At 40.0% G+C, this 24122-nt stretch overlaps 1 protein-coding gene across 1 annotated transcript in view; it reads left to right on the top strand.

The window, feature by feature from the left end:
• The window catches only part of cnksr3 (cnksr family member 3), a 46453-nt gene extending 22545 nt beyond the window's left edge, over nucleotides 1-23908 (top strand). The window contains exons 3-13 of the mRNA XM_082504674.1: nucleotides 4777-4979; nucleotides 5878-5965; nucleotides 8597-8638; nucleotides 10717-10836; nucleotides 11184-11243; nucleotides 11403-11471; nucleotides 12364-12513; nucleotides 15720-15850; nucleotides 15946-16130; nucleotides 17825-17911; nucleotides 18754-23908. Coding sequence (XP_082360800.1) covers nucleotides 4777-4979; nucleotides 5878-5965; nucleotides 8597-8638; nucleotides 10717-10836; nucleotides 11184-11243; nucleotides 11403-11471; nucleotides 12364-12513; nucleotides 15720-15850; nucleotides 15946-16130; nucleotides 17825-17911; nucleotides 18754-19058 — 1440 coding nt within the window. The 3' untranslated portion in view covers nucleotides 19059-23908. The remainder of the gene's footprint in view (nucleotides 1-4776; nucleotides 4980-5877; nucleotides 5966-8596; nucleotides 8639-10716; nucleotides 10837-11183; nucleotides 11244-11402; nucleotides 11472-12363; nucleotides 12514-15719; nucleotides 15851-15945; nucleotides 16131-17824; nucleotides 17912-18753) is intronic.
• Nucleotides 23909-24122: the final 214 nt, after the last annotated feature.

Raw genomic sequence — 24122 nt, 5'->3', positions numbered from 1 at the left:
TGGAGAACGTCATAAGAGGAAACTTCATCTATCATAGAGTTAATATTGGAAGGAAAACAGAAAGGGTAGTAGTGATGTTGAAATTAAATTATCCTGAAAGTCACTCCAGCTTAGGCTGGTTAACCATATCCAGACACAAAGGTGGAGTTAACTAGCAGGTAGGTTGGTTTGCAAAAGGCAGACTGGATGTGCGAATCACCTGACCCTGAAAAACTAACATTGAGGCTTCATAATAGCTGTGTAGTGGCTGCAGACTTTGGTGTGACCCGTTTAAAGTTTTGAAGCACACACAGAGCCCCTCAGTCAGCTGTTTATGGGCTCTAACGTCTGTGTGGTGGTGAAAAGGGGGATTTACAGGCTGTGCTGAGGTTTAATGTTGTGACTGGCCTGAATAGGATTCAGTGGCTTTTTTTAAATGGAGACTGACACTCTGCTGTACCCGCCAACAAATGGTGACGATAAAAGAACAAGTGACCACAACAGACACTTATCAACCGCACTAACTACAAATTACTGTGTCCACCATATCAACTTTTCTCCAGTATAGTTGTTCAGATTGTCTGACTGCTATCTGATAATATGACATTTACACGCAGACATCTGTAACTGAACTTTTCAATGTTTGTTTAAATGTGAAAAGCATTAAAACACAGAATACTTCATTGGCTGAAGAGAAGATTCCTAAAACTCCCAACATTTCAGGGAAAAGTCTTTTTTTATATATATTTTTATATATATGGCTTTTCCTCATAACAGCTGGGGCTGTGCGATATGACCAAAATCTCATATCCCGATATAAGAATTCTATCATCCAATAACGATATAAATCACAAAAATGCAACATTTTCTGTAAATTCTGTGAATCTCGGGCAGCTCGACTTGCGGGAAGTGTTTCCAGCTGCGCGTCATGTAGCTGGAGTCGAGTGTTTTAACCGATGCATGAAACTATACATTTTTAGACATAAGTTGTAACGGCCGCCGTTTTCTTTGAGTATTTATTACACGGCGTGCTGCAGGGAAAAGCCTGTTCTAACGTTTGAGTCTAAGGTTTATTTTTTAGCACCTGATGGCTCTTTTTTACTTCTCATCCGTAAATAATCTGCTCTTTCACGTGATTTAGTTTATTTAGAAAAGTCTCAACTGGATCTTGAGCTTTATTGTGAAAGCTTTATGTGGACGCCCTCAGACATCGGTGTGTTGGTGGTTCTTTGTGTCTGGGGGTGGGCGTCCAGGTACACACCGGCTCACTCCTTGGCGGCCGCTTATCGGGGCCTGGAGCCTGGGGCTCGCTCGGGCCCCTTCGGGGGTGGGGTGCCCCCGGCCTCTCGGCCTGGGGCTCGGTCACTCAGGCACAGCTGGCGGCCGGCGGAGCTCACGGGCGCGTCACTGCAACTCCCCCTGGCTTCTGCTCCGCGGCTGCTGAGTGAACCCTCATCTGGGACTCTCCTCAGCTCTTACTGGAACAGTGGCGCGGCTGCCCCTCTGTTGGTCTTCCATGGTTTCTTGTGTTCTGGGGGCCTCTGGATGTCTGGAGTTTTGATCTCCTCCATACCTGCTTCACACCCTGGAGGACGGGGCTGTGGCCCCCCCACACTCCCTAGCAGATCGTTACATGGAGAAACCTTTGGAATACAAGCGCGCTGATCCACACAGGTATGCACACGGGTGTTCACTGCTCGTAGACCCAAATTACACCTTTCTTGGCTGCTACTTCGAAGCACATCTGTCCTGCGTGCTGCACAACAACATTGAATATTTAGTATTTACTGCTGTTTACACTTAGCTAGATTAATGCGATGGTGTTGTGTTTAGTATGTTGCTTTGTTTTTTGTTTTTTTTTGTCTTTTTTTGCTTGTTTTCTATTCTTCTCTCAACAGGTGATCCAGGAGATTTTTTATTTTTTTTCTCCCCCCCTTTCTCACTGTCCCTCTCCCCTTCTGTTTTTCCTTTCCTTCCTCTTTCTTTCTCCCTTTCCTATCTCTCACTCATGTCTGTCCCGTCTGTAACATCTGAAAATAAAATATAATAAATAATAAAAACAAAGATCGACCAAATGGACCAATACGGCAATGCCACGATGATCCATTTGGCAAAGTAAATCCATTGGGTATCCTTGTTGGTCTTCAGACAACAATTCTGATGGCTAAAGAACCAAATGGGACAGGCGGAAAAAAAAAGAAAAAAAAAGAAAAAAAGAAAGCTTTATGTGGAACATAAACAAGCGGACATGTGATGGCGTTACCGTCGTTGTTCCTAACCACAACGCATAAAAAAACAGGCGCTTGTCCGTCCGTAGTGTGGTTATATAAAATATAGGAGAAAGAGAAAAATTTATGAAATTAATATAGCCACTACAGTGACCATCAAAACGGTGAAAAAATATTGCCGTAAACAGTTTATTTTGCGACACCACGAAACAAACGATAGTATAAAATGAAACAATAGATGTTTTTATATCGTCATCCGATATATATCTGATCCCTCAAGCCATCCCTCAAGATTTTGTACATTAAAAGCAATGCATTGTCCGGGATTGTAACATTTAGTCCTTTACTGAATCAGTGGAATCGTTAGTACAGTCAGTGGGGGATTTGCCCAAATAAATGACAATTTATTTGCTTCTGGTTCATAACGGCTTTGTCTGTCATATGATTCAGTCTTTAGGAATGTCATAAGGAAAGGCAACTTAAAGAGTGCTAGTCAGACCCCTCCTCATACTGTATTTGTGTTTGCAATTAGCTGATCTTTATTAGATTCCTGACCCCAGGCAAGGCTGAACAACCTGACAGTAGCGTATTTCAGAGCTTTAGTCTGTATCCCACATCCTCCCTCAGCCATGTGACGGGCACAAGCGACGTGTCATTTCCTGAAATGCTTTCACTTACCTCTGGAAAAATACAGTTATGACATCACACTGAAACTAACCAATCAATGCTGCGATCAGAGCACACACAGCTCCAAAGTTTCAGGGAGCGTTTTCCTGCAGCATTCAAGCAAGGTCAAATGATGTGTTGTGGATATTTTTTGCAGCATGAGGCAGAGTTTGCTGCATTTTGGGGTGGAGCAGGAAACAGATGTGACCCTCCCACCTGTCAGAGACCCCCCCCCCCACCCTTCCCCTGACACACACACACACACATTCAAACAGTTTTCAGCATGTAGAGGAAGAGTTTTGTTCCAGCGTCTTGTCACATGATCAGTTTTCAACTGAGGCTCATTTAACAGAACAAGAGAGGCCTTTTCTCTCCTGACTTTAACCCTCAGTACATACCACAGACTTATTCTGATAATTGGAGTGACATTAGGCAGCCACAGGCTCTTAATGACCCAGATTTTGTGTAACAATCATGATGCACTCAATGATCAGGGAGGCCTGCAGTTGGGTTCACCGCTGTTGAGGGAAAAATATGTTTTTGTTTCAGCTCAGGTCTCCTGATTGACTGGAGGCAGCTGTCTCTGTTCCACAACAGACGTAAAAAGAAATTACAGAGATGATGCTCTGGGGATAATAATGTGGAAGAAAAGAGGAAATGAGCATTGTTTTATACTGACAGTTACAGTAAACATTTTCTATAGATTTCGATGTGTTTGGCATATTAATTTATCCAGATGTTGGCAAGATTTCTGGTTAATGTTGCATTTTATAAATGATTTTGTGTGCAGATTGTGTGAGATAGTTGTTCTCTCTCTTCTTTATGATTTTTGGCAGTTTTGCCTCTCCATATGAAAAGAGTGGAGCTGACACAATTAATCTGCTACCAGAGAAGCTTCTATTTATGTGAGATGATGAAAATTTGTTGGTTCAGTTTGTTCAAATGTGCAGATTGGGTACTTTCTCTGTTTTTGAAGACCTTATAAATTTTGTTTGATCTGTAATACTTCTAGAGATCTTTCACTTCAGTGCCGACATTTTCTGAAAGTTTTAAAATACTTGAACCTCCTAAAAACCTTCTGATAGTTATGCTCCTTGTTTCACTCCATCACAGCCCAGCATCATCCTGAGCTCTTTTCTGATTGACACCTAGGGATCACATCCTTTCTAACACGATTTGAAAGTTCTGCCTGAAACATGAGGTCAGGTGTCATGTTGTGTTATGAAGGATGTGTTTTCTGCGTTCAGTCAAGGTGGAACGTCGATTTGGCTCCAGATGTTTTGTTTGCATGACGCCTCAAACATCTGAATCGCTGCAGGCGGCAAAGCGAATCAAAGGTCGTGTTCAGACCTGCAGATGTAATAACACATAAACGTAACACATCTGCACTTATTCATGAAAATAAACAAAAAGGTATCAGATTCATTAAACTGATTAATTAAACACGTGGCATTGATGAGTCATTTAGTTTGACGTTGATGTGGTGGGGAATTTTTTTTTTTTTTTTTTTTTTTTAGTCGCATAATCGCTATGGCGACTGGTTTGCAGGAATGTGTGTGGGGTTTTTGTGTGTGTGTGTTTTCATTAGGGAGACAGGGTGTGTTTGTGGTCAAGGGTCGTGGGAATCTCTAAATTCCCTCCAATCATTCCTGAACATTGTTGTGTGTTCTCAAACAAAAAGTACTTTGAGGTGCAAAATACAATGTGGACTACTCAAACTGCAGCTTCGTGCAGTGTAACGTTTCCGCAGTGCCTCTTTCAGAGTTTCCTGTGGCAGCATACTTGTGCTAAGGTTAGTGAGCCAGGAAATAGTGACAGTGCTGATGGGAAGTGTAGTCTTTATGTTTAATAATTGAGTAAGAAGCAGGTTTGTTTCACTGAATCTTTCATCTTTCTTTAACAGAACTATGGCGTGGAGTCGGACAACCTGAAGACTTTGGTGGGGAAGATGAGAACAGCGCACCACAACCTGAGCAGCGCCGTGACGCAGCGCAGGAAGAACCCCGCCTACCACAGCAAAAATTCCAATCAGCCCACCAATGAATTCCTCACCGCCGTGGTCGAACTGATCGGCACCGCCAAGAATCTGCTGGCCTGGCTGGACAGGTAACCACGACGGCATTCAGAGTATCCTGGTATTAAAAACGAAACATTATTTGCTCATTAAAACAACCGCGATCTCGTAAAAAGCATAAAAATAAAACTGGATACCATGATGTCACAGTTGATGTTTTCATCCAGGCTTTCTTTTGAATTTGTAAATTTAACTGTACTTGCATAATTGCTCACACAACACTTTCACTAACATGGCATTTGTTTTTATTAACGTGTCAGTCAGAAGTTCACTCATAACGTGCAGCTCAGTGCACAACTTTGTTCCTTCTAAGATAGCGGTTGTACTCTCCCCTCCGTTCTGATTATTTTAGTATCGTGTTTCCTCGCAGCGCTGCTCCAGTTTACTGCATCGCCGCTTTGACTCCTTCAGCTTTTTTGCAGCTTGTATCAGCTTGAAACACATTCCAGCTTGGCTGCAGCAGCTGGAAACAAACATGGATGCCCCATAATGCACCTGACATCTGAAGTGTGTCAGCTCGCTCACCCAGAAACACCTGGGGCCACTTTTTATTCAGTCTCCATCCAGTTATCTCATCCAAAAAATTTTCATACTCGATATGTTTGGGTTGGAACAGCTATTATGATCTGAAGTTAATGAAAACTTACAGAAAGTCAAATTTTCATTAATTTCTTTGATGTTCTGTCCTTTTTAAAAATGTGTTTTAAAGTGTTCAGCATTGCATGCTGTTTTTTTTTCACTGTTTTTCACTTGCTTACCATTGGCTGTTCATGGCCGATCAGTGTGAAGCAGTAAAAGATCAGAGGTAGTGTATAAAGAGACCGAATAGTCTGTGGCCCTGCTCGTATTTTGAATCCGTTTTAAAACACAGCCCTGTTGTCTGCCAGCACTGACATGATTCTATAATTTTAGTTTCTCTCTTCTTGCTAGGACTCCTCTGTCGAGTGCCAATGACTTCACCTCAACCAAAGGCAAGATCATCCAGCTGTGTTTGGAGCTCACCTCCACCGTCCAGAAGGTCAGTGACGCTCAGACGCCGCTCTGTGTTTTCTTCAGTGTTTCTGTGCTTTCCTGAGTGATTAACAGATCCACTCTTGGAAATACAATCTCCACATGAGACCTTAAAAGAGAAACAGATCTCTGATGTTTTCTGTGTGCAGCAGCTTGTCATAAAGACACATCAGAGAGGAAGGAGGTCATGAACTAAAATGTTTATTTTCTGGATCTGTTGTTGTTGGTGGTGATGATCATGAAGAAGCTCCAGATAACTACTGTATACATGAGCACAGTCATTTTGATGGCATATCTCCTTCCGATAGCTGAGATCCTTACATGTTTCATACTTTAGAAACTTTGAGATTATTACTAAAATGTAAATGAAAGCACAAGATGTGGAACTTCAACAAAACCAGTTCATGGAGAGTGGGAAATGTCAAGTACGTGTCCTGAATACATTTTAAAAGTTTTACATTTATAATTAAGAAGCATCCCAATTCTGTGAAGACGTATATTCATGCGCCATCCTAAAATGCTGCTGCCCAAAGAACATGTCATCTAAGCAGTTTTACGCTCCTTAAGGGACAGAGTAAGCTATAGACTGTATTTAAAAGATGGACATACCCCTGATGTCAGCTTTTGAACACATTTTGAAGCCTCAGTTTTCATATTTTGGTAGTCCACTTTACTGGAGCCAGAAGTGACCATTTGGTTGAGGTAGTGGAGCTAAGTTATCAGCTAATGCTAGCTGGCTTGATTATAAAACCTGCGAATTTCTCTTAATTTCAATGTCTTTACCACACAGAGAAATAATATTTGTCAGAAAGTTGCATTAAAATGCTCTAAAAGCACTGACAGCAAAAACATAGTTGGGAAGTTTAGCTGAGGTGAAGCCTAACAAACGGAGACTGGCTACAACCACTCACGTGCTTTTCACCCGTCATTTAAAGTGACAGGCCCCTAATTATACACAAGCATAAACTATTAAGAGACTTTTTAAAAAATTCCCTCACTGTACAGTTACCATGAGGAGGGGAATTAGCGTCACAGAACAGTTTGTTTCACATCTCCTTCTCAGCTATCAGTTATCCCATAAAGAAAAGTGAAAAAAATCAGGTTTTCTCAGCTCTGTTAATGCTAAATCCACAGCTTAAGGATCTATTCTATACAAAGTCTTGTGCAACCAAGCATAAAGTCATGAATCAGTGATGAATTGTATGTAACCCTTTACATCGTTGCAGAGTCTACCTGAGGCAGTCGTGCTGTCACACGACAAAATATGAGGGAACTAATTGTGTGAGAAGTTCAAACATGATGCATATTAATGCAGCTGAGACGTACAGACATGTTTTATGCAACGGCAGAATACTTCAGCTGCAAATCAGCCAGACGTTTCATTAGTTTAGAACTTTATAATTTCCTTTAGGGACGGCAAAAGTTTGTTTCAGAGCTTCACATTTTGCAATAAGCTGGATTTCTCTTCATTTATTGAAGTATTCAGAAGCGGATGTGCACTTGGAAGTTTTCTGCAGCGTGCCACCTCCCTGCATGTGTCTGCAGAGCCTTCTGAGGCGTCGCCCTGCTGCGCTGTCATGCAATCATCCTGTCAGCGTGTTTACGGGGAACTGTTATTTCTCCGACCGCAGCAGGAATCCTCTCGGTGTCTCTGGGAGGCGTTCACCGTCCCTGCCTCCTGGTTTCACTCTCCTGTAGGCTGTCATTTCTCAAATATTTGTTTTGCCGCTGATTCCCTTTCTCCTTTCCCGTGTTTGTTTGCCACACTCACAGTTCTGGCTTCTGAATGGAAAACCTGCCAAATTTGATATGAGCAAGTTCTCCTTTTCCCCAGATGTGAAAATGCTCCACTGCATCTGTTTTCTGAAACAAAAAACTTCTTTAACCATCAAAATGAAAATATTCTGTCTGCTGTACAGTAACACGATATTAGCCTGAAAGTTCTTTCCAAATACAGAACAACATAAAAATAAATTTACTGTCGTCATGACTTTTAATTCTCTTCCATAACTAACTGTAAAGGTATGACTGTCAAGGCGAGACCCCATACAAAACACAGCTGTAGTTGTTTGGCACCAGAATGTTGTGTGGAAAAAGTCTTATTTAGCAAATGATTAAAAAATTACAATATTAGAAAATTGACCAGAAAACAGTAAGAATAGGAGTTAAAGAAGAGGAGGTGAAGCATTGATTGATTGCCATCACTGAATGACATTGTATGGAGATTTTGTTTGATATCAGATTTTACAAATTCAGTCTTCTAACGTGAAATATTACCAAGGACATCCAGACTTCAGATCTGTGTTCATGAACTTCTCGTCCATCCTGACACCTAATTCAATTTAGTGTGAACAGTATTTGCTTTTGAAGCAATACTAAATTGGGTCACATAGTTTAATCATGTGACTCTGTTTTCCTTACCAGCATGGGTAATTTCCCAACTCTTATCAGTTGTTTTTGTGTCATACGCCACTTCAAAATAAAAGCATACAATTAAAAAAAACCAAAGGCAGGGGCTGCCTTGTTTCTCTGATATTTTTTTGTTTTTTGTTTTCTCTCACAGTGATGATAATAAAGCAGATGTTGGACAGATGTTTGTGAGATCTCTTAGTCTCTGTGTTTATGTCTGTAATTCCAGGACTGCACAGTTTATGAGATGGAGGAAAAGATTCTGGAAGTGGTGAGTGCTGCTTTTGCTTTTCTTTCCTCTGTTCGAACATAGGTGTGTGTGTGTGTGTGTGTGTGTGTGTTCGGCTCAGGCACATCCACTTCCTGTCTTAGATAAGACTTCCTGTTGTTTCAGGATTCACACTTGGATGAAGTTCAGTCACTTTCCTTCTCATAGCCAGTTTGTCATGTGACCTCTTTTTATACAGTAGCACTGCTGTACTGTTACAGCGGTGGATGTTCATTTTACACATGCACGTTGTTTAAATTCATGTGGTCAGAGGATATTTGATATGTAAGTAATCAGTTTTCTTACACAGGAAAAGCGCTTTGAGTCTACTTTTTCTGTACTCGTCACATCTATAAGACGTTAACTTGGGCAAACTTGGCTTATAGTGACAAGTGGACAGAAAAGCTTCAGCTTACAGTAAACAGAACGTGGCTGGAAATGGACCTGATGTTTAATGTACACACTGTTTTAATCCTCATGGAGACAGATGGGCGAGTATAATGTGAATAAAAGTGTCTTTCATGAACTAAAGATTTAGTCCTAAAAACTGCTGAAGTATAACATTGGTTTTGCATTATTTTTTTAGTAATATTTCCAGTACTTTATGGGATAAATATCTATGAAGCAAATTTACTTTGTCTTTGTAAGGGGAGCAATAAAGTCACCATATTTGAAAAAAACAAACAGCAGGAAGCTGACCAGCTATATCCCCAGAGGAGCATGTTTTCCTGGTTTACTTGTAATTTCCTGCTGGTTTGTGTTTTCCTGGTCAGCTCTCTGCTTCCCATGAGCTCGGGCTCGGTGCTGCGCTCCAGGCCTGGGTGTCTGGTCATTTGTGATGATAATATGAGGCTGTTCTCGTTCTGCAGAGGCATCAAGCTCTTCTCCCGTACAACAAAACCAAGCACCGTCCCCACGTCCGTATTTGGAGCTTTTATTTGATGCTTTTCCAACTCCTGTTGCATCTGTTGTTTTCTTTCCCTTTTCCACTGAAAGGTCAGAGGTTTGGATCAGGCAGATTTGGTGCAGGAGGCGATTCAGCATTTCAGACTAAATTTAGAGCACTTTATAGTCATCATGAGAGATGTAAGCTAAGACCACCATGCTGCCAATGGCTTTCTGTCTTGAATCATGTTTTATTCTTTATTCGAGAGAAAACGCACGACAAAAAGTACCTGGTTTCGTTTTCAGTCCAACGATATTACACAAGCTATAAAACACTAAAATGTAACCACAAGACAAGTCATAAAATCAAATATGCAGTTGATGTCGTTTAAAATGTAACCGTGAAACTCAAGCAGTGTACAAGCTGGTGTGTAGAGTTTGATTCCAGAAGGTTAGCAGTCAGAAATGTATTATTTTATTATTTATATAATTAGACATTGTTGCATATGGTCAAAACAGTATTTGCAGTTCAAGGATCAGAAATGCCACTTAAAAAATGGTAACCAATAATTTTCTCGATTAGATCATGGAAACAAGATAATTATTGTCAAGTCTTTCAACTGTGAAATCCAAACCAGCACATTTATTCTTACATGTGCATGTTTGTTCTACAGCAGGGTAGGGTTTAACCAACAACAGCAATATGAAAAACTAGTGTTAAATAAGGCAACACAGACTTTAACTCATATTTACACAAACCAGTCAGGTGCATAGTCACCACCTCGGGCCCATTTTGAGGATGGAAAGGCCCAGGTGTATAAATCGCAAACCTACATAGATACGCACCTACATAATGAATGACACCTTTACAAAATCAATGTAAACCACGTATATGCATAATTATAAACCGCTAATTATACAAAATAACAATGTTTTCCCTGGCATTTTTTAATAACTACCAGGTGGGTGACACCTGTGGTTTCAAAAAGGCTTCCAGTTTTATAAAAGTGTATAAAATCTGAATCAGACTCTTATATCTTTTGAAATAATTTTTGGGGTTACAGTATGGGACAGAAGAGTGAGCAGTGTAATAACACACTGTAATACAATTGTTGCCTGATAACTGGGTGAACACTTGCATGTATCCATCCATTGGACAAGCTGAACCTATTTGTATATATTTTCTTGTTTTTCAGTCCCGAGCGCTCAACAGCATCTGTGAGAAAACTGTCCAAGCGACTTCTGACCCCGCAAAAAGGGAAATGTCCTGTTTGGAGGAGGTTCACATCACCAATGTCAAGCCTGGGGAGGGACTGGTGAGGATTTTCTTTTAAAGGGCATAGAATAAAAAAAGAAAATACACAAATGGGACAGAAATGATCATTTCCCTGTTGGGCTATGTCAGCGGGACGCCGCTGTCCGATAAGTACTGACTGCTGTAAAAAGAAAAACCCACAATATGACCCCACTTCCCCTCAGAATCATTAACAGGTATTTTAGTGCTATGCCATGAACCACAACCAGCGTTGAATCAAAAACAGAAACAGATGTAGGTCCAGAAAGGAAAACCCCATCGCCACCGCTGCAGTGAGGAATTACAGAGGAACTGTGGGAGGTGTATTTATGCAGAAGATCCATGTTTAAGTTCTGTTTTATCTTTCAGGGGATTTACATCAAATCCACCTACGACGGGCTTCACGTCATCACGGGAACAACAGAGAACGTGAGTGAGCCTCTGGGTCTTCTTCGCCGCTCATGTGCCATTTATAGACTTAAAAAAATCTCTCCTGAAAGTCTTCATCACTACCAGAGATCATGGAAACATGCAGTCAATGAAATGTTAGTCTGTTAAACTCTGCGCTTCTCTTTGTGTGCTGTTCAGTCTCCGGCAGATAAAACCCAGAGGATTCACGCTGGAGATGAAGTCATTCAGGTCAACAAACAGACAGTGGTGAGTCGAATAGCCACAAGTTTCTCATCATTTTGGGAAATGGCCTTAGTCATTTTCTTAGATGGAGAGATCCCACACACGTCTGCGAGGCAGGACGTAGCTTCAACACTTGACTGTAGTGTCAAGTACCTGAGGATTCTCAGGTATTAGTTGTATAACAATCTTCTTGGATGACACGTGAAACATGTTCACAAACTTCACAAAGTCCAGCTGTCTTTTTTATTTTTATTTTTATTTTTTCAAGCGACAAGTTGTATCTTCTTTATTTTGTCTTATGTATAAACTGAAGTGTTTCGACTTTTCAGTATGCAGGACTTTTTCCTTTCTGTCATATATTTAGTGCTACAACAGTGAACACTAATGTTAAACGTGGCCTTGTGAAATAAAAGGTCAGACTTCAGACTGCTCTGAACCATTTCAGATAGGCGAAGAAAACACAAGCTCCACCCACCTACAGTTCAGATATGCTTATTTTTAGCAGGAGCAGCCAATCAGAAGGAAGTTGGCTTTAACATGTTTTTCACTAATGAAGATATCACAATATTTATTAAATGTACATACTCCAAATAATTATTAGTGAGATTTATAGATTTTACAATCATGCAAATGCATTGATCTTAATAAAATATTTATTATCATGTAAGTGTAAATGTGATGTGAATTACATGAAACTGACTGTAAGCCAATAAACAGCTTGTTTCAGACAGTACTAAACCAAGGCCAAGTATAAGAGTTGGATCCGTTTCCGCAGGTTTCATAACAGTTCACAGCTCACAGTACGTGAAATGCTTCATTAAACGCTGACGTTCAGGGTCGTGAAGTTTAAGGTCTTTCCTCATGCTAGCGCTCTCTAGAGGCTGCAATTCTCTGACTTTTGCTCTGGTTGGTCCAGGTGGGCTGGCAGCTAAAGCACCTGGTGGGGAAGTTGAGGGCGGAGTCTGGAGGTGTTGTCTTGATGCTGAAGAAGAGGCCCTCTGGACCATCTGCCAGCTTCGCACCGGCTCCACTGAAAAACCTGCGCTGGAGGCCGCCGCTTGTGCAGGTGAGCCGCCACTTGTATTGTGCTGAAGTGCTTCTCAGCAAAATAAATGACTAACACCAGGGACTGTCTCCTCCTTTTCATCCTTCCTGATGGAGGCCCTCTGTGGTGGCAGATTGTTCTCCTGTCGTGGAGAGGTCAAATGATGTGGGAAATCCCAAGCTGGAGTAGAAATGGACAAGTACTTGTGTTGCAGTTTTTCTACCTTTTTTATCCACAAGTTCCACATAATTTGATGAAACCAAAAACATGATGACTGCACAATAAAAATGAGGAATTCAGGCCTAAAGTTCTGTGTAAAATGCAACGCTTGAACATGATCTGGAGTCTTTTTGTTTTCTAATGTATTCTCGCTTCTCTTTTTCGCTGTAACATGAGCTCAGTATTCGGACTTCCCAAAATGAATCTGAAATGCAGATTAACAGTCCTAACAGCCCCCGTCTCAGGAGCGTTTATTTGTGTGCTTGTATGGACGAAAAGAGAATTTTCATCAGTGAAAAACTTCGCAGCAGAATTGAGCAGGTAGTCTGTATATCCTGAAATCTCAAATTCGCTACATTACCTGTGTTTTTTCTTACACACAAACATTTTTGTGAACTCAGTCACTGAGAAACTGAAGGTTTTATTTCCCCATCCACAGATAAATCAGTGTTTGGCGTAACACGTACTCAAACCTGTTTGCTTCTCTCTTGCTTTCCTGATGCACAACAGAATTTTAAAACATCAAAATTCACAATGAAGCTTTTATGATTCACTTTCCTGTTTTTGTCGTCAGGATTGAAACAGTGACACAAATTCACCCAATAAAACTGACTGATTATAATCCAGCCTTTACTTGTTAACACACTTCTCTTCACTGTAAAACAAAGAAGTCGTCCTTGTTAAGATTTTTTTTTTGTTCTTCTGATATTAAAACATGCAAACATGTTCTTGTAAACCTCTAAAATTAAACGATGAGCTTGTAAAGGGCAAATCTTAAAGATACAACATTTTCTGAACATTTGACCTTGAAGAAGAGCTCAACATAACATGATATTTAGAATCACCATATCATTTCTTACATCTTTATATGTTGACAATACAAACAATGGCATTAAGAAACATAGTTTGAAATAGCTCTACATAACTTTATTGACACTTTGGCCTTCAGATTCATCTACTGGCCCTGAAAAAGAAGTGAGGAGAGGTTCTTTTTCCTGGTTCAAACTGGACATTTGGGAGTGATTGTGTTTTCGATTTTAGAGAAGTCAAAGTTTTTCCTGTGGGGGGGAAAAAAGAAAGAAAGAAAAAGCACGAGTGTACAAAGTTCTGGTTAATAACGGTAAATGTGGAAGGATAATGGATTCTTTCTGCAGAATTTCCAGGTGAGGCGTAGTTGACGCAGGTCCTGAACCTGCAGCAGCTGTAGTGTTGTGACAGACGTCACTGCATGAAAGTGAAGCAGACTGTGTTGGTAAGAAAATCAAGCTGCACGTGGTGGTTTTCAGTCTTTGTCGTAGCTTTGAGGTTTTGATTCGAGCAGAAAACGCAGCAGCCGCTCAGTCTACAGCTCCTCTGAGATGAGCGGGTGAAACAATGGAGCCCTTCTTCCCTTTTCCTGAAAAAAAGGAAGATAGGAAAAACTCTGCGTTGATGTCAGATCTGCGGTGGCTGACTCACACTTTAGTTCACAATGTGACAATCCTGCATTCACCAAACCACCTTCAGGGGTTTTGTGCTGACAGGGGTCCAGGATGTGTGTGTTTAGGGGAGATAGGAATCCAGAAAGGCGCTGGGTAGCTCAGCTGATGAGCTCAGGCTCTAATCTCAGTCTTTCAAAACGGATCTGAGATCTCTTATCTCATCGTCACTCCCACCATTCACTTCAAAGGTTACGCCACCTGCACTTACATTTGTTTATCTTTTGTTTTGTGAAGTGGGAACAATGACAAGCCTGAAACTATTAGAATGAGTAATAATAAGTTAAGAATAAGTTAGCTCAGTCAGCTTGGTGTTAAAAACAGATGACTGAATCAAGTAGCAAAGACCGGGGTCACTAATGGAACCTCTTATTCTTATTTCGTGAGACAAGAGCTCCACCACTGGAGCCACACCCACCCAGGTGAACTCATCTGTCAGTGTTGGGGAATTAAGGTCATAAACTGAGTTGACATGACAAACAAGTTGTCCCAAAAACTGCATTGCTGTGTTTTAAACGTCCGTGTTTTATGCAAGAAAGTGAGAAACTGCAGCAGGACGTCAGCTGTTTGCTTGTTTATGAAACAACTTTGTCTGTTTTATTTTTTTCTTTGTGTCTTAATGACTTTAAACACTGAATTAATAAATCTGCTGTTTAAATAAGGAAAAAAGTAAACTTTTGCTAGTTTTAGCTGTACATGAGTTCTAGGGTTAAACGGCATCATAAACACTTTGTGTTTATGATGCTGTTTTTTGTTTGATCAAAGGGCTTTAGAAAAATGTCTTGCTCCTTATTTAAACACTCCTAGGCATTTAAATGTTGGCAGTTATATTGAAGCATCTTACTGGGTCTTTACATATTTCAAAACTGATTCATCACATTTGCTTCGTAAACATCAGGTATACTGCAGCAATCCTGAGGTTGACTGAATAAGATAAGACAAGATAAAGATAAGACTTTATTGATCCCACAACGGGGAAATTTTTGCATCACCTCAGCTCAGGTACAGATATCAGAAGGAAATACAAATAGTACAATCAATGAAATGAACTTAACGATGAAATGAGCCCTTTTAAGGGAAGTGTATGTGTGTGTAAATGGGTGTAAAAGTGGTAATGAAACCACTCAGTTTCTGCTTGTTTTGGTCTTTCGTTGGATTTTTCACAATTGGGAGCATTCACAGTATCGCCAGACTGGATTAAGTCTGGCATGGTTAAAAGTGGCTGCATTGAAACGTCCTTTAAACGTGTTTTTCAAAGTGCAGGTGAAACAGAAAACGAGCTGAATGAAGTTCCTGTGTTTGTGAGAACTTGAAAGTGAGGAAGGAAACAGAAAAGCCTCCTCTGAGCTGGAACGACTTTCGCTTTTGTTTGACGATAAACGCAGTTCACAAAGTCATCGTCTGTTGTGTGCTGAGACACAGAAGCAACCAAAAACACAGATTAGAAGAGACAAACCAAACGTGTTAGTTACATGTGATTCTTTTGTTTCCTTTATTAAAGGGCTTAAATTTGTCTTTTTTCTTTATTAGACCTCTCAGGGAGCGCCAAGTCTCTATAAATCACGAGAGTCAGAAACCTCAGATGCTCCTGGAAAGAGAGGGAAGACGACCATCTTGGATTTGTATATCCCTCCTCCCCCAGAAGCGCCATATGTCCCGCTGTAAGTACCTCACTCAAGCTTCAGTATTTCAGAATCATCTTTATTTATTTTCTTTTTTATGCCTGTAATGCTGAGTTTCCTGCTCCTTGTGGCAGAGATGGGAACACAAGCGTATTTGCAGGTGTGAAAATGCGTCCCAAGTCTCCAAACTCGCATCTGGATGCAGACGTGCGGCAGCGGCGCTACACTGTAGCAGAGGAAAACCGGACGTCTGTCGTCCCTCCACCTGAATCCAGTCATCCTATCCCAGTTCGCCTCAGGCAGCGCTCCTCCTCACGCTGTAAGGACACAAAGGCTCTTAACCTTACTCTAGAGCAGGGGTGGGCAACTCCAGGCCTCGAGGGCCGGTGTCCTGCAGGTTTTGTATAATGTGTATGTGTTAGTCCCCATAGGGAAATAGTTCCTCTGCATTTAACCCATTCACCCAGTGAAGCAGTGCAGCGCCCGGGGAGCAGTGTGTGGGGACGGTACCTTGCTCAGGGGTACCTCAGGGTAGCCGTTCAGTGGAGTCGAACCCCCGACCTTCCGATCATGGGGCCACCACTCTACCTACTGAGCTATCCCTGCCCTTTTAGATCTCACCCTGGGTAAACACACCTGAATCAAATGATTAGTTAATTACCAGGCCTCCAGAGAACTACGAGACATGTTGTAGAGGTAATTTAGCCATTTGAATAAGCTGTGTTGGATCAAGGACACATCTAAAACCTGCAGGACACCAGCCCTCAAGGCCTTGAGTTGCCCACCACTGCTCTAGAGCTTAGTCTAACAATGAAAACAAAGCTCAAACTATACTTTGAATAAGAAGGAAAAAGTTTAGTCCTGTCCCAGTGTTTTATATCCAGACTAAGTTTATAGGCTGAGTGATTCCATGCCCAAGGGTCAAAATATGAAGCGACAGCCAGCAGCCAGTCATCACAGCACAAAGACAAAATAAGAGCACCACAATGAGGGGAAAAACATGTGGGTTATGATGAGTTATACAACACTTACAGTACCACAGGAAATGAAAGCACATAAAACCACAATCAACTGTTTTTTTTTAGTTGTTGTTTTTGTTTTTTTTGCTTGATGCATAGACTGTTCTCACACATGCACAGCAGCCCTGAACTTTTGTCAGAGGCTCACTTTAACCTCACAATCCTTTAACCTCCTGAGACCCAAACTCTTTCATGGCATGCGTTTTTAATTTGTCTTTGCTATTTGGGCTGATTGGGACCTGACGAACGTAAAAACAAAGAATTCCCTAAAAAGTTTTTTTTTTTTTTTTTTTTTTTTTTTTTTACCTGATTTTTGTTTCTGAGAAAATGAGATCCACATAAGAGGACAATCATTTTACATTTCGATAGAACAGTGGCAGTATAAGAGACTAGACTAAAATATAATGTCCACACATGAGGTTAACCTGACAGTTCTGTAGTTCAGTCCCTGTGATTTCATGTGAGAGAATAGCAGATCAGATGATGTCATGTGTCTGGACCAATCTAGCCCCATCAAACCAAACAAAGCGTTTCTACTAATAAGACTGTGTATCCTCAGAGAGCTTCTGTTGACTTTAAGGCTTGATTTCATGAACAGTAATTCCTCCCTGCTGAGTTTGGAGCCGTTTTGTTCTGGTTTTGGTTGGAAACACTGGGATATAGTGCCACCTTTGTCTCTGGAGTCACCACAAAGCAACCTGAATGCATTGTATTATATTTTGAAGCTTTACTGGGTCATAGTAATCAAGGACACCTTAAGCCAGGAGTGGTTCTTTGGGGATTTAAAGATGAATCATTGATTTAGAAAACAGCCTGATTCTCCCAAGAAGAAAAACCCCCAAAAACATTTCTGTTAGACTGACTGCAGCTAGCTGTTTATGGGCCATATTGGTTTGTGCTCTAATATCTGGCTAAGTGTCAGCCTGAGGTGGAAGTAGAGGAGTAGTGTCTCTGAGATGGAGCTGATGTTTTGCTCTTTCTGGACTCTTCGCAGGTAAACCCAGACCCATCTCCATGCCTGTGGAGGCATTTTCAGGCGTGTCTGACCGGCTCTCCAGGCCCAGTACTCAGGGAAGGAAAGGTAAGTCCCACCTGTCCAGCTGGACCAGACGCAGTGAGCGCCAGTAATCTGACAGTTATCAGTAATAGCCATCTGTCCAACTCATTAAAAGGCAAGGACAGACTATAGCAGGGATGGGCTGCGTGCTTTGAATTTTTACCTGGTTAATCATTAACCCCGAAAGCTGCCACTGCATCTGCGCGACTCATTTCATACTCTGCTCAGTCTGAGCGTTAGAGCACTTCACCTTGACGAGCACGGTGCATGTTGGCAGTTTGTCCAAGATAACAGGCAGTTAATGAACGGTTAAATAAAGACACGTGAAGAAGTGGACTGTTTTCCACTGACGGCAAACACGAGGCCGACAAAAGAGCGAAGTTTACACACTGCTGCATGAACCTGTGAGGTTTAAAGTGGAGTCATCCTTAGAAGTTCAGCGTCGAATTTATTTCTAAAAATATTCTTTTTTTTTTTCTTTTTTTTTTGCTTTGTTTGCATTATTACTTTTCTTTTAAATGAACAATTGAAACATGAAACGTCAGTTATGTCCAGATTTATCTCAACTGTTTCTTTAAAAAGACTTGCTTACTTGCTTTGACCTGCAACTTAACAAGTCAACTGTTACTTTTAGCTGTTTTGTACGATTCAACAGGGAGGATGGAAGGATAGAAGCTCGTTTAGGGAGGAGGACTTGCTTATTATGTCTTTTCACTCACATGTAAATCCAGTATGTAGGACTACCTCCTTTCTTCTTCGGTACAAGGTTGTCGTAATTAGGAACATGAAAGCCGTCATTTAAAGGTCTCGCAGCTAAAATGAAACAAGCCGAATAATTAAATAATTAACCTGTTGTCTTCTAACAGGTAAGGACGTCCTGCACATGTATCGGAGTAATGAGGGCATTAGCACTATCACGGAGGAGGAGCCGTGTTTCCCTCTGCCGTACCGAGGTCACCCATCTGTACGTGGCGTCGACCATATCAGGGGCAGCCAGTGCTACATTAACGCCAACCTGCACGACACAGCCACCATACCTTACCAGGAAGTGGGGTCCAAAAAGGCTTCTGCCTCCACTTCTGCCGCTGTCTCTCCCACTAAGGGTGTAAACAAACAGTCCACGTCGCTGCTCGGCGGCTGGCTGGCTCGACTCAAACTGCTCAGTCACTGAGGAGGAAAAGCTCAGTTTGAATTTTATTAGATGAGACAATTATTCTCACCTGGTTTCTGGAAGAGTTTTTAATATTCTGCTTTTAAATATCCATTTAAGTTTCACGGTCCTGATAAAAGGCAATGCAGTACATCATTTTATAGTTCTGGATAAAAACAGCAGATCGTGGACTGTTGGAGTTAACCGAACATGTTAAGATGGTGAGGAATTCATCTCAAAATCTAGCACCACAGCAAGGAAAAAAACTAATCCGGCATAGTGCTTTCCACTTAATGAACCTGATACTGGAATCTACTGATCGCTCATTTTCTGTTTGATTTATCAGTCATGGAAAATTTGAAGATTTTAAAGTCGTCAAGGAACCTTTGACAACACCAAGCTGAAAACAAGCCCCACCCGGGGGGAAAAAAACACTGCAACTGTTACAGTTTTTATATATATTTTTTTAATCATAAAGGAAAGTTACATCTCAGAGTTAGTTTTAAAATTGCTGCTATCATTTAGCAGAATTATCTGCAGATGTATGGATGCTTGAAGGATTGGTTTGCTGCAACATTCCAGCTTCCATGTTTTCCCTTTGGCCTGTAGTGCTGTAAATTCATCCAGATACCTATATATTTTTTTTTGCCTTCTGGTCTATGTTACAGACCTAAATGTCACCTGTGTTGTGGCCCAGTTACTCTAAAAAGACCTCTGCAAACCTCGTTACGGAACTGTTTTCCTACCACTGTTTACACCTGACAGCTAAACGAAGAGCGCAGCAAGCTAAATGTAGCTCAGCCAAGGTGATTCAATTAATGTTTGATTCTGTTGTTCAACTTCATCACAGGTAGATGGAGCCTGTTTATTGCAGGGTGAAGAAAGAGTTGTGATACAGGGTGTAGTTTGGTAAAGAGAAAATTGTTATTCCAAAAGCAGTTCTGAGAAATAACTATGTCAGGATTTCTGGAAATAGACTTCTCTGCTGTAGTTTTTGGCACTTTTAACAGCACAAAAAAATCTCACTTGGACAACTCAAACCAAAGCAGTCTGTAGACGGATACAGAGGACTACATGCGAGAGGTCAAATATAGAGATTTGAATTTGTGGTGAACTGTCCCTTTAAAGTTTTAATTTTATAACCTGATCTTCCTCACCTACCCATATTGAATGTTTCACATGTAAGGAGGAAAGGGTTTTCTAAAGATTATTTAAAAAATGCTTCATGACAGAAACTTCAAATATAAAAAAATATTTTGAAGGCGTTCCTCAGGGAACCATCTCGGAGCTCTTCAAGTTTTTTTTTACCCAGTTTCTAGGTCATGAATATTTGGTGCCTTTTTTACTAATGAAACATTATGCAAAAGCTCCTAAGCTGCTAGGGTGACTCTTACTACAGAAACTGGGCAATATGGCTACAAGTGTTGTTTTGTTTTCATTTTAATCTTCTTTTTCTTTGGATTTTTTTTAATCGTAATACTTTGGGTGGCAACAGCTAACAATGAAAATAGCTCAAATGTTACTCTGAGTTGACCAACAGAAGTCAGTTTCCATCTTCCAGTTAGTTTTATGTCAAAGTTGAAGCTGTGATTCTAATGTGGAAGATTTTATTTTCTGTCACAGTGTACAATAATAACCTCTTCAAGCTTTTAGGAGAAGATAATTTAGCCGCTCATATCATATATAATATACAGATTTTAAATACAGTTTAACTGTTATATTTAAAGAGGACCTTTTATTAATTTCCTGTCATATTTACTGTTTAAACAGTGGTTGCTCATAATTAAAAATGGCCAATTTGTGGGTTGATTTGGATGCTTTGACTTGTGGTTCTTCTACATATTCTACCCACTGAATTTGAAAAGAGGCAGGCTTTAAAGGGGGAGGAGCTTAAAAGGCTTGTTTTAGGAGGATGAATGAATTCATCAGTAAGGCCCAGGATCACATAAATAAGGATTCTTTTGAACTGCCAGTCATGGAAATGGACACTACTAGAGTCCAAGAATGAAATTATGATGGAAATAAATAGATCTGGTTTTTGATCTGTTTAGTGTTGAATTAAAACATTTCTCAGCATTGCTTCTTTTTTTTAACATTGAAAATAAAGGTTTCACGTGTTGACCATCCAGATTTAAGGCAAAACTTCTATTTTGGGGCTTTGATCTGAAATAACAGATTATAGCATGCTGAATCTGCTGAAGATGAAGCTGGTTTTTGTTTTCAGTAGACTTCTTGTTTTGTTTTGTTTTTTGTTTTTTAATTTTCAAAACTTATCAGTGGATTATCAGAGCCTTAGCGTTTATGATTGTTGAAGTATTTTTCTAGTAAAAACACCATTTGTAATTAAGGAGCCATTAGTGCCTCTTTAGATATTTTGGTTTGTATGCATAATATGGTTTCTAAAAATGTTTTTATCTTTTGTTCTTTTCTCAAAGAACTTAAGATTTGTATACATTTCTAACGTTATCAGGGACATGAAAGTGTTAAAAAGAAGAAAAAAATGCACATTTCTTTTTAACAGAGGGAACACGGCAAATAAAAACAGTGAAATGATTAACCAGTGTTTTAGTACAAGGATTATGATTTTATGATTTCAGAAAGCAGTTCAAAAGCTACTCTACCTGAAAATATGCTGCATCCTTTTGTAATAGCTCAGAATGTAAACACTTTGATTTATTCTTTGTGCTAAAAACACAAAGTAAAGAGAAAAACTTGAACCCTGACGTGGAACAATTCTGAATCCGAAACTGAAATCGGGATAGAAGCATCCCCAGTATTGCATTATGGTTCCAACTTGTCGTACTGTGGAAGCTGTGATGTTTAAACATTGAGGTAATAAATGAACTGGAAGCATAGCACATTTAGTGTAATTCATTTCATCTCATGATCCAGTCATGATCGAGTGATCAGGCCACTGTAGCTAATTGTGGTTTCAGTCAAATCTATTTTACACCCCTAAAATAGATTTAGAATTAACTTTGATAACAGATTTAATGGATTTAAATACATTTGAAGTATCTAATATAAGGTTTAATTATCTTTGTCATTTGGCAGATTTGTCTGCAGGAAGCTGACAGAAATTTTAGGTATACTTAAAAAAAAATTTTTTAAAAATGATTACTTTCTCATCTCAAGTATTTGTTTTTCTTTTTATTAATGGACTCAAGAAAATGTATATTCTCTTAAGAAATTCTTTGCAGGTTTAAGGTTTCTATAATGAAAAATTTCCTGAGGGCGTTCCTCAGGGAACCTTTCTGGATCCACTGATATTCAAGAACTGTGGACTTAAATGTTGTTGTTTTTTTGTTTTTTGTTAAGTCTTAACTTTTCTAAAGGGTTTTTCTAATTCACATTATTTGCTTTTATACAAACGAAACCTTATGCAAGCATTATAAAAGATTCTCAGCGTGTATAGAAAAATTTTAAATGTGTTTGTGAGAAAATCTATAATGTGTCATTTTAAAAGTGAACATAAATCTCTTTACTTTAAAAAAAAATAAAGTTTAAATGAACACACAATAGAAAACAAAGTTGCTTCATTGTGAATGCTTTTGGAGGGAGTTTGTGTTACAGCTTTACTTTTTTTGGTAAGTGGCCTGTATTTGTATAGTGCTTTACTAGTCCCTAAGGACCCCAAAGCGCTTTACACATCCAGTCATCCACCCATTCACACACAGGTGATGGCAAGCTACATTGTAGCCACAGCCACCCTGGGGCGCACTGACAGAGGCGAGGCTGCCGGACACTGGCGCCACCGGGCCCTCTGACCACCACCAGTAGGCAACGGGTGAAGTGTCTCGCCCAAGGACACAACGACAGAGACTGTCCAAGCCGGGGCTCGAACCGGCAACCTTCCGATTACAAGATGAAGTCCCAACTCTTGAGCCACGATTAAAGAAGACCCGCTTCTCTTTTCCTTTTCTTCCAAGTCTTCTGTTCCAATTGTGGATGTTTATATTATGTATACTGAGAGGTGATAACACGAACATGGTCATGTTAGGCTCAGAACCACACCCGCCACCATAAACTGAAACTCGGTGAATTAAATATAAACTCCAAATCAAATCACAAACACATAACAAAAACTAAGAACCCAGAAAATCCAGAAAAAATCTGATACATAAAGATTACAAAGATTACAAAACTCAACCAACACCATAACATCAGAATCCAAACTTGACTAGAAATGAACCAAAACTATAAAAAAGAAGAGTCCAAATATCAATACAAAGTAAAAGCTCAGGCACAAAACCCAGAGTCCATGACATAAGTAAAAAATGTAGGGCGTAGTTGAGTGAGGTAAATGAGTTTTGTAGAGAAAATAGAAGTTTGACACCATCCTTTATTTTTGCAGAAAAATTAATAGGATTTTTTTTCATGCTTCTGTAAATATATAAATAAGTTGTAGAGCACGTGAGGTGCCAACTGTAATGCTGTGTTTGAAGTGGGGTGTTGCAGAATTGATCTAAATGTATAGTAGCCATAAAGACGGAGGAGTTAAAATGCCTTGTTTCAGAGGGAGGATGAGGTGCAGGAAGGCCCAGTGGTGAAAAATGAAAACCTGGAAGTGGAAATGGGCGGAACTGATCCCTTTTAAATCAGCTGAAGTGAATAAGGGGTATACATTTATTTATTTTCCTCTAATGGCCACTTTTGGCAACAGCTGTTTAGCAAAGTTAAAGTGTTGAAGTTCACTTGTTTCTTGATGATCTAAAGTGAAGCTGGTTTGTAAAGTTGTCCTTTTGTCAAACTTCATGCATCATAATCTGATTTTGCTCTGTCTGATTAAGCACAAACGGTCCCTCTTCAGAGCTCTGTGTTTTGTTGCCTCTGTAATGCTTTGGAAAAATAAAGTGCAATTTATTTTGAAACTTTGCGTTCAATATTTTTATTTTTTGGAAGTTATAGCAAAGCTTATAATTTATATATTTTTTAATGTTAAATTAGCAGCTGGATTATAATGATAAGTATTAAGCTACAAAAACATAAAAAAATGAATTTGAGTGCAGAGGGTCAGTAGGGTCCTTGGTTCTCAAAAATGTGAGGAGCACTGATATTCTATTAGTACCTGACAGTCATATGAGA

This window comes from Aulonocara stuartgranti (assembly GCF_965226115.1).
Source record: "Aulonocara stuartgranti genome assembly, chromosome: 15".
Lineage (NCBI taxonomy): Eukaryota > Metazoa > Chordata > Actinopteri > Cichliformes > Cichlidae > Aulonocara > Aulonocara stuartgranti.
This window is presented reverse-complemented; position numbering and strand designations above follow the sequence as displayed.